Source organism: Semicossyphus pulcher, unplaced genomic scaffold, assembly GCF_022749685.1.
Source record: "Semicossyphus pulcher isolate SPU_LCO1_2020_fin unplaced genomic scaffold, fSemPul1.0.p SCAF_14, whole genome shotgun sequence".
NCBI classification, from domain to species: Eukaryota; Metazoa; Chordata; class Actinopteri; order Labriformes; family Labridae; genus Semicossyphus; species Semicossyphus pulcher.
The window spans coordinates 2,973,030-2,989,665 of record NW_027211648.1 but is presented as its reverse complement, the minus strand read 5'-3'; the positions used below and the strand labels follow the sequence as shown (position 1 = coordinate 2,989,665).

The following is a 16,636-nucleotide window of genomic DNA, read 5'->3' as shown; positions in this document are numbered from 1 at the left end:
GTTTCTAGTCACCTGGAGACGTCACTGGATGACATCATCTTCCTGAATGAGTTGACCTGAGACCTCTTCCTCCCTGCACCCCGGCCCTGCTGCTCCTGCAGGTACGTCCTCAGGTGCTCTTTGGCTCTCACCAACCAGCGCTGTACAAGGTCAAAGGTCATGTTTAAGGTCAAACGTAGGGTCACTTCTCATATAAGTAGAAAACACTTTTGAAAAGGTGAATCAAATAAAGAAAAACAAGAGATGTACCTGCTGTTCTCCCAGCTGCAGGTACGAGCTGGCTCCATGTGTGAAGAATCGGATACAAGTCATGGCCGCGCGCACGTGATCCTGTCGGGTACAAAGTGTTTTACTAAATGCTGATAACATTTTGGACATAATAAACCTGTAATAAAATCTACATCATTATCTTATTATTTAAAAACCCCACAAACTTAAAATCAACCAATGCAAGTTCTTTGTGTGTTCTTTATTTGACGGTAGAAGAAGTGGCGAAAAGTAACACTGTCCAACTTAAGTGCAAGACTTTGATCAGGCGTGAAGGTCGATCACTGGAAGCAAATGAATGAAGTGCAAGTACGAGAATGTCCATGATCAATGATCCACTCCTCCCTCTCCTAAACATCCGTCTCATTAAATAGGTGTGCCGTCTGTTTTGTGACTTTATTTGATTAAATGCATCAGCAGTGGTTTCCAACCTGCAGGTCAGGACCTCGACAAGCGGCCACAAGATGAATCTCAAGTGTTGGGACGTGATTATTGTGGTTAAAATACAAAACTCTGCTACACAAAGATTTTTTCATTTGGACTATAACAGAGTTTCTGATATCATGTGCAATAAAACTCTTCAATATCAGGCTGCACTATGTTCATTACCATGTGCAATATCACTTCCAATAACAGGGGACATACTTTTATATAATCATGTGCAATACTTCTGCTAATATTTTGGTACCATGTGCAAAATTACTGTTACTATCAGGAGCTACTGATCAAATGTATAATTATATAGTAAAGTTTAAATTCACTGGGCACAAGGACGGATCTTTTTTTATTTTATACATCCATAGTGTTCTCTAAAGGCCTGTCTGAAAAACATTATCCTGTTCAGGGTCACGGGGGGCTGGATCCAATCCCAGCTGTCATTAGGCAAGAGGCTGGACTGTCAATCACAGGGCTGACACACAGAGACAGACAACCTTTCATGCTCACACTCGCACCTACGGGCAATTTTAGAGTCACCAATGAACCTAACGAGCATGTCTTTGGACTGTGGGAGGAGAACATGCAAACTCCACACAGAAAGGCCCCCTATGTTGAACCTTCTAGCTGTGAGGTGACGACACTTAAAACTGCACCACCATGCAACCTCCATGTACCTTTAGATCAGCTGCTCTTTCTTTTAACTTGATTTAATCACAAACAAATCTTATAATAGAAGAGAATCTGACCATCATGAACTGCTGGATCTGGTAGAGAGTGTTGAAGTATCCTCGCCGCTGAAGGAACTGGCAGGAGGCGATGAGGTAGCGGCTGCATGTTTCCAGGCCGGGGTCAAGTTTTTCCAGGATCCCCTGCAGCATGCCAAGATTCCCCCGCTGCAGACTGGGCTGCAAAACGCCCTCCAGAAACACCTCGTCTGGACACTCCTGAACCACGATCAAGGAGAAAAGCCACCCAGCCGGTGCAGCTGTTTTATTCAACTTCTCTACATGAGTGATACACTGAATAAATACACTTTTGAACCTTTTTAAGGCTTTGATCGACCTACAGCGTGTTTCCTTGATACAAATAGGGACTCTAAGTGTACTTTGTTGCCACTTTGCCCCAATTTAAAGACTGAAACAAAGTCACATGGACCTATTTCAGTAGACAGAGGCCAGATTTCAGTACTCAGCAGTGTTTCAAAACACAGGTGTCAAATATCTTCATTGTAAATCAAATATAAGCCTCACCTTGTTGAGCAGGTATGTCAGGGCCTCTGTCATGCAGTCTTTGCGCATATAGAAGCTGATCAGTGCCAGGTGGGTGCCATATGTGTTCAGGTAGTAGAGAAACTCCTGGTGGAGGCTGCTGCTCTGTGGCGGAGCCTCCGGTCGATCTAAAGGACCAGCCTCGCACAGAGCGTCCTCCAGCTCCCGCAGGGACGCCAAGATGTCCTCGCCGAAGGACTAACACAGACACAGGAACAAAGACTTAACGTATGTGCACATAGACAAGGAAAACAACACTCTGTGCACATGTTGTCTGTTGTTATTTAAAGAGAAATGCTGGAATTTTTTAACCTGTAGCTTATTTTTATGAATTTTGGGGTCAAAAAAAACTTCAGACCAAACTTCAATTTTGACCCTGACAGACTCAGATTTTTAATCTAAGTGTCTGACAACATAACAGAAAGGATTCCTACAGAGATAAACCTTTCAAGTAAGAAAAAATCGTTATTTTGTAACCATAAACTGCTGTAACATTGCTTTTTTCAAAGCTCCCAGACTACATTGACTAAAACAGTAATTTAACTGCACAGAACACAGGAGACGCTGGTTTGCAGCTGCCTTTATTGGTTAGTTTGTTTGTGTTTGTGCGACTTTAGTGTCTTGAAAGGTTATTTCGGATACAAAACAAAATTTGTGTAACACACAATTACACAGAAAAATATGACATGCAACTCCTGTGTTGTGCTAGGTAAAATGAGTAATTTGTCAATGGAGTCTGGTGGCTTTAAAGAGAGCGATGTAACAGCTTAGCACAAAGGTCTGTCTCCGTAGGGATCCTGTCTGTAATGTTGACAGTAACTTAGAATAACAATCTGAGCCTGTCAGTGGAACAATAAGAACTTTTAGTGGACAAACTTTGGCCAGCAAGTTGCAGCTTTTTCATCCCGTGTGCCAGCTGCGGGCGAAAGCTTTTCACTTTGTTTCCATTGGAGCCTTGACCCTCATCTGCATGAACGATATAACTCCCTAATAATTAACTCACAGTTACCCTTTAACACAACATAAAGTTTACTGCTGTCGTGCTTTTTTACACAGTGTGATAAAGTAAGGTCAGATTAAGGAAGTGACATTGAACCAAATTCCTGATGTACTTAACAAAGGTCTCCCTCTCTGGACACTCCCATTCATCCTCACCAATAGAAACAACACATGTGCCACACACCCCCTGCTACCGAACAATACGTGGGAGATTCCAAAGGTGTCATGTGCCAGAGCTGAGGGCCGAGACATTCTGTCCTGAGACCAAAGTGTTCGCAGCAGTGACTGTACCTGACTTCTAGTGGAAACTTTTTTTTTATAGCTTTGTTTTTAAGAAAGGACGTGCATTTTCACGTTCCATGTATGAAAGACAATGACAGAGTCCTTATACGTACAATTTGCCCTTATTTCATACCTAAATCTTTACATTTCTGGACATGTTAAATTGTATTTTTTGTGTGTTTTCTTGTTTTCACATTTTAAATTTAAATGCAATTGCTTTAGTATGAGCTATTTAATCTATATTTTTGTGTTGAATTATAGTGAAAATGTGACTACAGCTTCGTTTTCCCACCACGAATAAATGCACAATGAATCATTTTGAAGAAGGAATCATTTGGCCAGTTTCTCTGCATGCACATTTACTATCGGGACTATGTCTGTGGGTAGATGTTCTTTAATCTGTTTAAATATACAGACCTGAAATTAAAAAATAAAATACAGATAAAATAAAGACATGGCTGTTCTATTAAATGACTTAATGAAAAACAATATACAGTATGCAGCTGCCTTGTTTTCAGAGTGCAAGGAGAAATTAAAAACACCTTGAGCAAAACATGAAGGCTTCTCAGAACATTGGTTGGTGGTGCACCTCAGCCCCTTGTGGCCGGAGTGAGTATTACAACAACAAACTCTTCGAAACACCTGCCTGGAAACAATTTTTAATTTGCACCTGTTTTCACTGATTAAAATAGTAATTAGAGAAATTATCCAATATTTTTTTCCCTAAACATTTCACAGAAAAAAAAAGAGTAACTTAGAAAGATTATGCTGGCATAATCTCTTTTTTTCAACCTACACATAAACGCAGGACAGAATCTTCTTCAGAACATAATGTTTACAATCTTTACTTATTTCTTTTAAAGAAAGATTGTGTGCTTTTTGTCAAATAAATAGAAGTTGGTAAACATCTGCCTTTTTTATAGTTTACAGCAGCACTAGTTCAGAATAAATTACAGTTAATATAAATAAGAGCATAATACAGCCCAGACATATTTCCTTCTGCAGTATTGGCTTTAATAAAGGTTTACAAGAGTAGCATGCAGCAGAAGTTGTAAAAGAATAATCTTCCTACCGTGGCCAGAGTGGGGTGCACATTGTTCTCCAGGTGCTGGACGACCTCCTGCAGCAGTAAGGGGCCCAGGTTGAGCTGGTTCCGGTCCACTGGAGCTTTCAGGCAGCGAGCAAACTTCTCCCTCGCTCCGGAGAGGTTCCCAGCCTTTAGAGAGGCCATCCCCCACGCCTGCCACACAGCGCCAGGGTCCAGGCCACTCTTGGTAGACACCTAGCACAACAAGAGGCATTGAATTACTTTTCTGGGAGTCTGCATTTATCCATCCATCCATCCATCCATTATCTTCCGCTTATCCAGGGCCGGGTCGCGTTGGCAGCCTACTCAGCAAGGTGACCCAGACGTCCCTCTCCCCAGCAACATTTTCCAGTTCCTCCTGGGGGATTCCGAGGCGTTCCCAGGCCAGACGGGATATATAATCCCTCCAGCGAGCTCTGGGTCTGCCCCGGGGTCTCCTCCCAGTTGGGCGTGCCCGGAAAACCTCCAAAGGGAGGCGCCCTGGAGGCATCCTAACCAGATGCCCAAACCACCTCAACTGGCTCCTTTCGACGCGAAGGAGAAGCGGCTCTACTCCGAGCTCCCCCCGGATCTCCGAGCTCCTGACCCTATCTCTAAGGCTGAGCCCAGACACCCTCCGAAGGAAACTCATTTCCACCGCTTGTATCCGCGATCTCATTCTTTCGGTCACTACCCACAGCTCCTGACCACAGGTGAGGGTTTGAACGGAGATTGACTGGTAAATCGAATGCTTTGCCTTCAGGCTCAGCTCCCTCTTCACCACCACGGTCCGGTACAACGCCTGCATTACTGCTGATGCTGCACCGATCCGCCTGTCAATCTCACGATCCGTTTTACCCTCACTCGTGAAAAAGACCACGAGATACTTGAACTCCTTCGCTTGAGGCAAAGACTCACTCCCCACCCATCCATTTATGTAATTTAATAATTAAACTCGTTAACAAGCTGCTGAACTACCCAAATGTGACATGTAAGGGTTTTAGACGACTAGTTTTCTGCATCATGATGGTCTGAATACTCTTTTAGATACTTTTCCACTGCGTGAGAGAAGATATTTTGGTTGGTAAAAGGGGCACATAATATAAATCATTTGGTATGAATATAACCCACTTTGAATCTTTTGAATGGCAGCTAAGCTAAGCTGGTGTCAGCCCTGCATCTCAAAATCAATTCTGGACTAATCAACTCGTAAAATTATTAAACTAGCAAAACATTTATGATCCGATGGCTGTATACTTTTGTGAAAAGTCTCCTGATTTCCTGATGAAATGTGATGTTAATAACAGGTGTGGTTTACAATATGTGTTTTTTGTTATAGTAATAATAATTAAGATTTCACAAGCTAATCAAAATCCTGGCAGGTACTGGACAAATGTGATTTATGTGATTTATGCTCGTCTTTAACTGCCCGGTAGCTGCATATAAAGAGTAGATGCAAATACAGAGTAGCTAGAGAGCTTAACCTTGAACAGTTCATCACTTTTCTTTGTTTCAAATTAATGTTAAAAATAAGATAAATGTAAAAGAAGAAAATAAAATAACTAATTCATCGAGCAACGGCCTCACCTCCACGGCTAGCTGGTAGTGCTCTCCTTCCAACAGCTGGTTACGGAGACGCGTGACCGCAGACGTCTCCACAATGTCGTCCAGAGAGGGAATATACTTGTAGTTGGCCATCACCAGAATTTTAAGCACGTCTACTTTGCTGATGTAACTGTGGAAACAGAGAATAAATGAACAGAAGTGTGAAAAATCAAGTGCATTGCATTTGTTTTCCTTTTACTGAGCCAGAGGCCGTGTTTAATCATCTGATTATTTTCCAGATACCGAGCAGACCTTGAGGAGATATTCATTCATTAGTTTATTGCATTGGAATCTCACTAGATTAATGGTAGAACACACCCAGGGTTGAGGCTACGCCTCTGTATGAAAGCCTGATATGAAATAAACAAGACAAGGTCAAAACCGAGTATGTGGCTGACTGCATCAGGTCAATGTGCGCTTTTGTGGGCATTGTGTCACAAGGACTGTCCTTATGAGGCCGATGACAACGTGTTTGAAAGCAGGTGTGCGCTGCGGACGCAGGTGAGGACAGCGGAGGAGCAGCCCCGCCTACTCCACGAACAAAGTATCCAGAGCCGTATAGACAGAGAGCCGCGTCAGTGGAGGTCCAATATGCTCCATGATCGCCACTGCGATGTCGCAACTCTCTCTCTCTACGGCTGTGAAAGTACTGTCACTCACTCACTCAGTCAGTCAGTCACATACAGACCCGTGTGTAAACTTGACTTTACCTTAACTTTCTCTGGTTGCACAACTTAAATGTCTGTTAATGGTTTATAAATGTCTGCTGGCATAATTCCCAGAATAGCAGGAGCCAAATCAAACCTACTACACAGTGATGAAAACACCTGGCACTGATCTGACATCATAACTGCTCCAGAGCCACAAGTCAGTTTACACTCATATATATCTTCAGTGCATCTCATTTGATCAGTCACTCTGACCTTCTAAGAATTAAATAAACGCCCTGCGACCATAAATACACCTGAACAAATGTTACAAACTGCTTACATCACAATGACCTGCGTCATACCTGTCACACAAGGCGAGATCCTGGCTGCGGCCAACCTTTACAAACATCAGCTTGGCGCTGAACAGCAGCTGCCGCATGATGTCGTTGAGGAGGCAGGCGTCCACCTCCGGATTGGTCAGCTTACGAGACAGAGCGCGGCATTGGCTGATGAGCTGGTGACCGCAGGCTGTCTGGTCACTGTGCAGAGATAAGACGGCCACGCAGAGGTACGCACTGGGGGCCTTGAGGTTTCAGCAAAAGACCGTGATTAGTGTCACTGTGTTTACTGGGTTAATTCTACTGTAACACTTCTGGATAACAGTGTAGTGCTCGGACAATGATTTAAAATGCTAGGAACAACATTATGGAAAGGATGCCTACAGAGATGTACGTTTCTGTTGAGGAATAAGATGCTTATTTTGAAACCAGAAACAGACGTTACATTGCTCTTTTCAAAGCCACCAGAGTCCATTGAAAAAAACTGTAACTTTTACCTTGCAAAACCGGGAGTTGTTTTTATACTGCCGCCTCAATTATGTGTTATTGTGTCATTTTTTTTAATTCAAACTAACTAAAACATCCAAAGTAACAGAATAACACAAAAACTACCCGATCGAGGGAGTGGTAGACCAACAACAACTTCTGTGTTTTACAAGCTAAAATTACGGATTTTGTCAATGGAGTTTGGTGGCTTTGAGGAGTGTGATGTACCAGCTGTTTCTGGTTAAATTAAAGGATTTTACCTGAGTAAAATGATCCATCTCTGTAGGGATCCTTTCTGAGAATTTTGTCAGACACTTAAAATAACAATATGAAGAAGAACCTTTTAGTGGATGTGCTTTAATCAGCTGCATTTCATGATTTCGTTGCAGCCTTTACAGCCCCATTTGTGACTGCTGGATGAAGCAATCGACTTTTTTTTTATAGGGCCAATAGGTTTTCAAATATTAGAATTAACTTTTGATGTGTAATTGTTATAAAAAAGTTTCAAACCCACACCTGTTCGTAGTAGAACTCGCTCCGCAGCAGCTGGTTCTCTGCAGTGTTCGTGCTGAGTTGGAACTGTTGTTGCACCACTTCAGGCAGATGGAGCATCCCATCCAGAGCGCTCTCTGTGACCACGGGGCTTCCAGCTACTGCAGAAGACAGAAGAGCAGAAGGAGACTGGTTGAAAGCCCTCTTTATAGCATTTGACTAATTTGAAGATTGCTGAAATTTAAATATACCACAAGGCAGGTGTGCTATCTCAGAATGTATGTAACAAGATTTATACAAGGTCAATTCTTTACCCAGCTTCTGCTGATATATTTAAGTGTCAGTTTTTTGGTGTAAAGCAGAAATAGTACATATGAAAGTGACATAACACTGTGCGCAGGTTTAGCTCAGAGGTTAAATCGTGTCTCCCATGTACAGAGGCTTCAGTCCTCAAGGCAGCGGCCCTGGGTTCAACTCTGACCCTTGGCCCTTTCCTGCCCCTCATGTCATCCCCACTCTCTCCCCATATTTATGAATCTATCCACTGTCCTATCTAATAAAAGGTAAAGGACAAAAACATTCATCTTAACAAAAAAAAGAAAGAAAGAAAATGACAGAACACTTATAGTTAATAAGTTTACCTTCAGCTGGTTCCAGCTCATCATCAGAACTGCAAATGGAAGAAACAAACACATTAAACACAGAAACATCTTTTATATGTACATCTTTTTTGCATGCAAACCGTCCCCTTCAAAATGTAATGGCTTACAATAACTTTCCACAGTACAAACTGAGCATTTTTATGTTTTCAAATGTTACTCTGTTCTATTGTTTTTTCATGTCAGTGGTACAAGGTTTGGTTCCAATCATAGAGTGTTTAAAAAGATGGCCGACATGACAGCTTCCTGTAAGTGAAGCCAAAACCTCTCTATTGCCCCCTGCTGACTGGCTACAGTATAGCTCATAAAGCCCGCCTCCTCCATGTTAACAGATGGGACAAGAGTCATGAGTCATGAGTCAAACTATAAAATCAAAATACATCTTCTGGCAAGTTTATTTTATTAGTTATTAGTTAGTTATTGGATGCTGTCAAAAGGATGATTGACAGCTCTGTTATCAAATTCGGCTCCTGCAGCATTCTTCTCCGGATTAGCAGAGCAGAGGAGGAACGACAAGACGATACATAACTAAAACAATCTCTACACTCATTGAAGTTTCCATATCTGTGAACGTTAAACTCAGACCAACACAAGAAGCTGTTCTGCTGTTAAACACGACGGCCTACGGGATCTTTGCTGTTTTTTTCAGTAAGTTAAGTGTGTGTTTTGGTTAGAGGACGTGGCTACGGCGGCACCGATCTCTACTGCACAGACTCTGGCTCCAAATGACGTCACCATCGCAAGCTGGCAGCGCCTATCACATGGGCTATTTTGGCATCAATTCCATGCCATCTAAACAGTCATTGGTTCCAATATGGTTAGATTTATCAAGGAAAGTGCCACACAGTAACTACTACATTCTTTTGAAATCATGCTCTGAAGTTCCTGAATTTTTTGTGTCCTTTGTATGTCATGCCGGAAAAAATGCTTCAATATCTAAGGGTGCTTTTACACCTGACAGCTTTGGTCCAGACTTTCAGACTTTACTCTGAAAGTGCCTGGTCCCCCAGAAAAGACGGGACTCGGGACGTTTCCAAATGAACCACAGTTCTGTTAGTTTCAAGTGAGAACATAATCAGACATTAAGTAGGACCTAACAGGAAGCAAGGAATAAAACAGTGCATTGTGGGTTGCTAACGGATGTTGACACTTGCAGAGACATCCACGCAGCCAGGCAGCAAGATGAGTACAGACGTGGAGGAGCGACGAGGTGAGGGCTCTGATGGGCTTACTTCACAACACGGAGGTATTCAAACTGTTCAGTGAAAAACTCAAATGTAAATGTCTAATAGATGAGCAGGAGTGTGTCTCTGTTCACTTCAGGGAAATTTCCCACATGGAAATTCTGACCAATCAGAGAGCAGTTTCCCCGCGCATCAAAACTTTTGGTCCGCTGGTAGAAGCTGTTGTGTGAACACAAACCAAACTTGAGGCAAAACGCAACTTTGATTAGGATCAAACAAACGGACTTTAGGTGTGAAAGCGTCGTAAGATTAACCCCTTAATCTGTCGAGAAGATTGTAAGTACAGTACCTATGTAATACAAAAAAAAGTTGTTTATTAAGTGAGGTTTGCCTGGCGTCAATCAACTGTACAGGGTCTTACTCTGGGTGAAAGTAGGCGTAACACTGGTCACAGACTCGGACTTCCTCTCCCGGGCAGCCCTCCACAGGCATCTTATGCTCTGAGCACGCGTGACAAACCAGGCGGCCACATTTCCGACAATGATGCCGCCTGTTGAACTAAAAGGAACAGACAAATACCCAGTTTGACAAATCTCATCAAGTTTCCTTTCACCGTTTCTTTCAGACTTATTTCCTTTGGCACCATTAACATCATTTCAAAATTTTGCATAACCACACCAGTGAGTCTCGCTCTGTTTTTGACACTCACCATGGTGAACCTCTCCCGCTTGCAGACCATGCACACATGGTGCTGGGTGTCAGGGACCCAGTCTTTCTGGGCTGGGGGTTGGTCTGGAGGCTGAAACTTTGCAGGCGAGCGTCTCTTTCTCCCTGCTGAGACTCGATCCCTCTCCCTGTCTGAGCTGTTGTAGGAGAGCGTGTGTGAAGGGGTGCTGCCTGTTTAAAACACGAGAAAGGAAACAATCAGGAAAAAGAACATTCACACCACTATGGAGGATAACAGTTTCTGTCATTCTATTCCTGTCTAAATGTCTCACCTATAGATGGTGTTGGAGATTCAATCTGACTGTATGAAAGGGAGCTGCTGTCCGGAGCAGGACTCTGCATCAGTGTGTCCGGTAAGCTGTTTAAAGAGTCTGAAAAACAAGCAGTCACAGGTTAGGTACCAATCGCTGTTTATCGTCATTAGCTGTGCTAAATATGAACATTTTACAAGCACATTTTGGTTTTAAAGGGCCAGTTCCCCATTTTTTTTAACCTCAGTCCTATCGTGCTAATGGGGGAGCTAATGCCGTTATGGCAGAACAAAATGCTATTTCGCTGTGTGCCTTTGGAGGACGCTATCCGCTTCTCCAATGGGCCAGGGAGCTTGCTAAACTACACTCCCTCAATCTAGGCGCCCGCCACCGATGTCATGTCTCGTTCAAAATCATCAGGTTTGAAATGTAGATTTCTTTGACGATCTACCGATATATTCTCGTTGTATTTCAGATTCTGTACCGCTCTGAGCCGTTGCCCGCAGCGATCAAACGGTAGTATTTCACTCCAGCGTCTCTCACTGGGTCGTTCCTTTCAGAGGGAGGGGCGCAATGCATGCTGGGTGTTGTAGGAATGTAGAATGGGCAAAACCACGAGCTGTTTGTACGACTTTCTCCACAGCTATGGCGCCAATTTCAAATATTACTGCTTCTATCGATCACAGAGAACACCAGCTTAGACTGACAGTGGGTTTTTCCGGGGCGGACTGCTCCTTTAAGTCCATTTTTAACAGAACCTCCACTTTATTCTCATACCTTACCGGTTACTGTAGGTTTGTATGACTTTGTCTCAGGTTTGTTCAGTAGGGAAAATATCGACACTCTTGAGCATAGGGACATTATATTTTTTAATACCACATTGATTCTCAAAAACATTGAATAGCTTTTTAATTAATATTTCAAATGCAAAGATTTCATTTATTTACCAACAGAGGCAAATGTTAATTCCCTTTACTCAACATGCACAGAAAGCAGTGCTATGATGTTGATGTTACTTGAACTTTGACACCAGTGCTGATACTTTCAGGTAGCGTTCTTAGAGGAGTGTTAATATGTCCATTTATATTTCTGCAGAACAAAATAATCTACACCGTTTGCACGTGGCACTCACCAGATCGAGACTTCCTTCTGGGGGCGCAGGAGAAGTCAAGGGCCTTGCACGCATAATCTGACAGAAGCTTATCGATGTCCTCGAGACCGAAGCCAGCCTCCTGACCAACCAGGAGGCTGCGCAAGGTTCTCACCGCCACGTCCGCCCAGTCCACCTTAAGGTTCATCAACAGCTGCTCCAGCATCAGCAGCGGCTCCGACAACAAGGGGAAGTAGTCCTGCCGGGCCGCAGGGGGCAGAGTCAACAACACCTGGGGGATAAAACACTGATATCAATACAACCTGGAGATTCAGAGATGTTCAGTAGCTTTAATGAATATAAACCACCATGTTTGACCAGATCAACGTTAACAATAATTATATTCCTGCACAACACCAGCCCAGTGCAGGTCTCATCTTGTCATTTGCAGAATACTGAAAGAATTTTTGACTTGAAAGATGCAAAAAAAGTTCCTAAAATAATTTTTTGGGTTGTGCATGTAGCAGAGACACGACAAAGGAACGTCTGGATACGTCCTCCAGAATTTTAAAAATGTAAAATCTAAATTAATTACATTGAGTGGTTCACTTTTTAAATTATGTAACAGCATTTTTAAAAAAAGAACTTTTAGCGTTATATCAATAAATCTACGTAATACAACTAAAATCTATACGAGCGCATCTCTGGTCAATAACAAACCTTAGAGCCCAGATGTAGAGCATGGATGTGTCGTCGACGTGCTGGAGACACCTGCCTCTGGAAATGCAGAGTGAGGTAGTCAGCCAGGAAGTGACAGGCGGCCAATCCGGGGCGGCGGTCCAGAGCGCGCTCACAAACATCCAGGCCAACTGCAAAATCTGAGAGGCCCTCCAGTAACTAAAAGAAATAAGTTACAAAGCAAATTAAGGGAAAGAAAGGGAGACAAACCTTTACAGCAAGTGAGGGTAAATGTTCATCATACGACGCCTTCATACAGAACTGCAAACTCACAAGAATCATTTGTTTATTAGTTAAATAATGCAATAATTTATCTCAAGTGAGTTTTCTGCAACACATATACAAAGATTACATCATTATATTAGTTAATAGCAACTCAAGGAGGTCACAGACAATGTTCTATACAGCCTGAAATGGATGTTATTTTCAAGATAAGAGGAAGAAGCTCTGAGTTCACCTGGAAAGCCTCGTCCATCTGTCCCTTCTCCAGCAGATGAAGCAAATGTTCGGTCTGCAGCTGCAGCCTCAGCTGGTCCGACACAGGATAGAGCTCAACCCACCGTGCACAAAGATCAAACTCCTGCAAAAAAGGATTAGTCATTGTTTATCAAACAAATTAATACATACACATTTTGGAAATTACTGTTTAGTCGTGGTTGTGTTACATTTTTGTTTGACATTGTATAAATAACGCATTACTGTTTGCTGACTACACAGCTGTATGTGAGATGCACCTACCTTTGCCTCCACCATCATTGATAACAGGGACTCAGAGTTTGTCTTGGACTCAGTCCTCAGCTCCTGCCAAGAAGTCCAGGGCAGCGGAGGCTGCAGAGTTAGCATCTGTAAGAGGAGGAAAGGAGAGAACAAACACTTGGCATGTCACAGCAGAAATTCAAGAACGTCGAGTTTCAACCATCCCCACCTATAACAGGCGAGAAGAAAACATGTACAGCATGCTGAACTCAAAGTTCTCACAGGAGCAAAACAATAAGTTACACAACCTCACCTTAAGCTCAAGTTATTCTCCTTCCTGTTGCATTTCTATCTCTTTCACATCTGCTAGGTTTGAGTGCTTGCTTATTTTGCTGTAATATGAGATATACAATACTTAGCCCAAAGATCCAAAGAAATTACCCAGTGATAGATATCCAGTTCCTTCTTCTTAAGCTCCAAATCTGTCCTCCGCGAGCTCTCTGTGCTCGGGTCATTGAGGCAGAACTCGAGCAGCTCCAGGCAGGCTGACAGAGGCCAGCGCTCCAGAGCCTGAAGAGCAACACGGCCTCGCAGGTTAGCGTCCTGTACACGGAACAGCTGACCTATGCCACCATCTCCATCTGAATGTAGAAAAACAAGATAAACACACATTTTAGGGACATTAATGACAACAAGAGAAGCAAGTCATTCTGCAGTTAACATATGTTTTGTGCAGGGATCCACAAAAAACATTGGAAGATGGCTCTTCAACTTATGTTGGTCAGATTTAGAGCTTTGAAAAAGTCTCTGACAAAAGATGGATGACGCATGTTTCAACACAAATGAATAGATAGATGTGAAGATGGAGATTTAGATGATGAAAGAGGTTACTTTAACTTTATGTGTGTAGCTTTTGTTTAAATGCATCTAACATCACCTTCCAGAGCAGCACAGGCAAGCAGGCGGTCCCTTAGCGCCCCCTCCTGGCTGCAGCCCTGCCCGTACAGCTCCAGCAGACTGAGGGCTCGACCCAGGTCCCTGGAGGACAGAGCCTTCTGGAAGGACTCGGCAGCCACAGCCTGAGCAACTTCTGCTTGAGGCCCAGACAGCAACAGACTGACCAGTGGTTTCCCACAAACAACCGCCCCTAGTCCCTCCTCGCCCTCACTGAACAGTGTGCCCAGCACTGGTTCAGCCATGGTGTGGAGGTAAGCACGGAGAATCGGGAAGTCCTTCAGGAGGAGGTCTGCTTCCCGAGAAATCTGCTCTCCATCTAGGACGACTTCTTTACGGCCGCTACGGAAATAGCCGGACCATCCGGAGGGTTGTGTCCGGGCAGCTTCTCCTTTGCAGGCGCTCAGACAGGCCAGTGTGGCCAGCAAAGGGGAACGGGACTTCAGGAAAGAGAGGGCCGATGGTGTGAGGAGAAAAGTGTTTGAGGAAGAGGAGGAAGAGGAGGAGGATGATTGAGATTGCGGAGAGGTGGAGAGGTTGATGGGTGAGGTGGAGAGGCTCGGGGGCGTAGTGGAGTGGTCCTCTGCTGATGTCTCAGACTCAGAGCTCGCATCAGAATGAGGCTCTGTGATTCCCAGAGTGGACATGTGCTCCTGAGCATGCTGCTGCAGCAGGACAGACAAACTGGCAACACCAAACACTCCGTCATCTTTAATGGCCTGGTCGGAGTCTCCTTCGTCGCCCGGACAGGAGATCCACACAGGCAGAGTCTCGCAGCATCGCTGGATGATCACCTGCTGGACGCTCAGTCGCAGACCTTCCTGCTGCAGCAGAGACAGCACTCTGGAGACAAAACAGGATGTTTAACTTAACATTTAAAAATATATCCACCAAGTTTTATCATCTCATTTTCACTTTTGTTTCACACCAACATAAATGGATGGTTTAGTATCTTTCTGAAAGTGATACTGAGGAAAAAACCTGTGACGTTCCTCATTTATACTTCACTGTTTGTCACTTTATACCACCTGTCACCTCAGTCTTATTGCTATGAATGTGATAACAGAGTTAGATATCACAGTCTGACCAGGTTACATGATCACAAGTGATCACAGGTAAAGTAACATTTAAGTCACATGAACTATTTTTGCACTTTGTAAGACCATTTCTACAGCGTCTTCAGGTTAGTGTTTTGTAAGAAGGTGAGAAACATACAAACTACAGGCTGATTTACTGCACATCGGTTCACATTTATAGGGCTTATTGTGCGTACCTGTCAGGAGACACCTGTCTGTCAAATAGCAGGTGGGAGAGAAGCTGAAATGGGGATTGAAGCAACACCAAGAGCGGATTCCCAAGCTTCACTTCACTGCTCTGGTCTGAGAGAAACAGCAGGAGAGAGCAAAACAAAACCAGGTATAAGAAGAAGAGTCGCTCATGGCCCCTGGTTTGGTCGCTGTTTAGGTATTCATGGGAGCAGTTTGGTTAAGGACGAGTGGGTGCACTTAAAAATACTGAAACTTCTACAGGTTGTCGGTGCTGAATGTTTAAGAAGACTCTAAAAACAAGACTTTCCCAAAGACAAAGAAATGACGAATGTTTTTACCTTCTGAACCGAGGCTTCGCACCAACACAGATGCCAGCGTGTTGACGTAGTCGAGGAAACTGCGCACGTAATCTGGTCTGGCGAGATCTCCGTCGGGCTCGAAGGGGCAGAGCTGGTCCAGAGAGCGAAGCAGCTGCTTCATGCTGGAGCGCACAGGGTGAGCGTCCAGCTCCGCCTGCTTCAGACCGGCCTGTTCACCCAACAGTGCCAGAAGAGCGCTGCCCACTCTGCCCTCTGTTAATCGAGAGGTAACATGAAACACAAAAAGCACGATTAAACTCTGTAGGTGATTCTTTAATCCTCCTGGTATTTTAGAGTTCTCACAAGTCGGCCCAACAATCCTTATAACATTCCTGGTAAAGGTAAAACTGAGCTCCGGGACATGAAAGCATTTGAAAAGACTTGAACAGGATAAGGTTCATTGCTTCTGAAAAGTCGTGGTTACTATGCTGACCTGCGCCGTCTGCAGCAGTGCTCAGGATGTTCAGGGTGGTCTCCAAACGCTGAGCTAGACCGAGCCGCGCAGCGATGCACTCTTCAGTCAGTGTGGGGTGGCAACACAGGAGAACGTCCTGGATGCAGCAGCCAAACGGGCTGGCGATCACTTGGTCGTCACCAGCAGCTTCTACGGAAAAGAGTTACAAATCAGTTACAAAGAAACTATTCGATACATTTGTTTCATTTTTATGTTAATTCAATTTAATTATATTTAATTTGTTCTTTTTTAGGCGGCCTGGGAGCTTGCTAAACTACACTTCCTCAGTCTAGGACGCCTGCCTCTGATCAAAATCATCAGGTTTGAAATGAAGACTGCAGACCTGAAGATTTTTTAGATGATGCA

The 16,636-nt window shown here is 43.8% G+C and overlaps 1 protein-coding gene across 1 annotated transcript in view; it reads right to left on the bottom strand.

The window, feature by feature from the left end:
* The window catches only part of zfyve26 (zinc finger, FYVE domain containing 26), a 34,132-nt gene that overhangs the window by 7,127 nt on the left and 10,369 nt on the right, over positions 1-16,636 (bottom strand). Inside the window, exons 17-37 of the mRNA XM_069661659.1 lie at positions 16,250-16,420; positions 15,796-16,020; positions 15,463-15,568; positions 14,173-15,032; positions 13,677-13,876; positions 13,278-13,382; positions 12,997-13,119; positions 12,522-12,698; positions 11,844-12,093; positions 10,733-10,831; positions 10,444-10,631; positions 10,156-10,292; positions 8,533-8,561; positions 7,916-8,049; positions 6,938-7,158; positions 5,908-6,055; positions 4,327-4,536; positions 1,956-2,171; positions 1,452-1,649; positions 250-330; positions 13-140 (exon numbers count right to left, since the gene is read on the bottom strand). Coding sequence (XP_069517760.1) covers positions 13-140; positions 250-330; positions 1,452-1,649; positions 1,956-2,171; positions 4,327-4,536; positions 5,908-6,055; positions 6,938-7,158; positions 7,916-8,049; positions 8,533-8,561; positions 10,156-10,292; positions 10,444-10,631; positions 10,733-10,831; positions 11,844-12,093; positions 12,522-12,698; positions 12,997-13,119; positions 13,278-13,382; positions 13,677-13,876; positions 14,173-15,032; positions 15,463-15,568; positions 15,796-16,020; positions 16,250-16,420 — 4,006 coding nt within the window. The remainder of the gene's footprint in view (positions 1-12; positions 141-249; positions 331-1,451; positions 1,650-1,955; positions 2,172-4,326; positions 4,537-5,907; positions 6,056-6,937; positions 7,159-7,915; positions 8,050-8,532; positions 8,562-10,155; positions 10,293-10,443; positions 10,632-10,732; positions 10,832-11,843; positions 12,094-12,521; positions 12,699-12,996; positions 13,120-13,277; positions 13,383-13,676; positions 13,877-14,172; positions 15,033-15,462; positions 15,569-15,795; positions 16,021-16,249; positions 16,421-16,636) is intronic.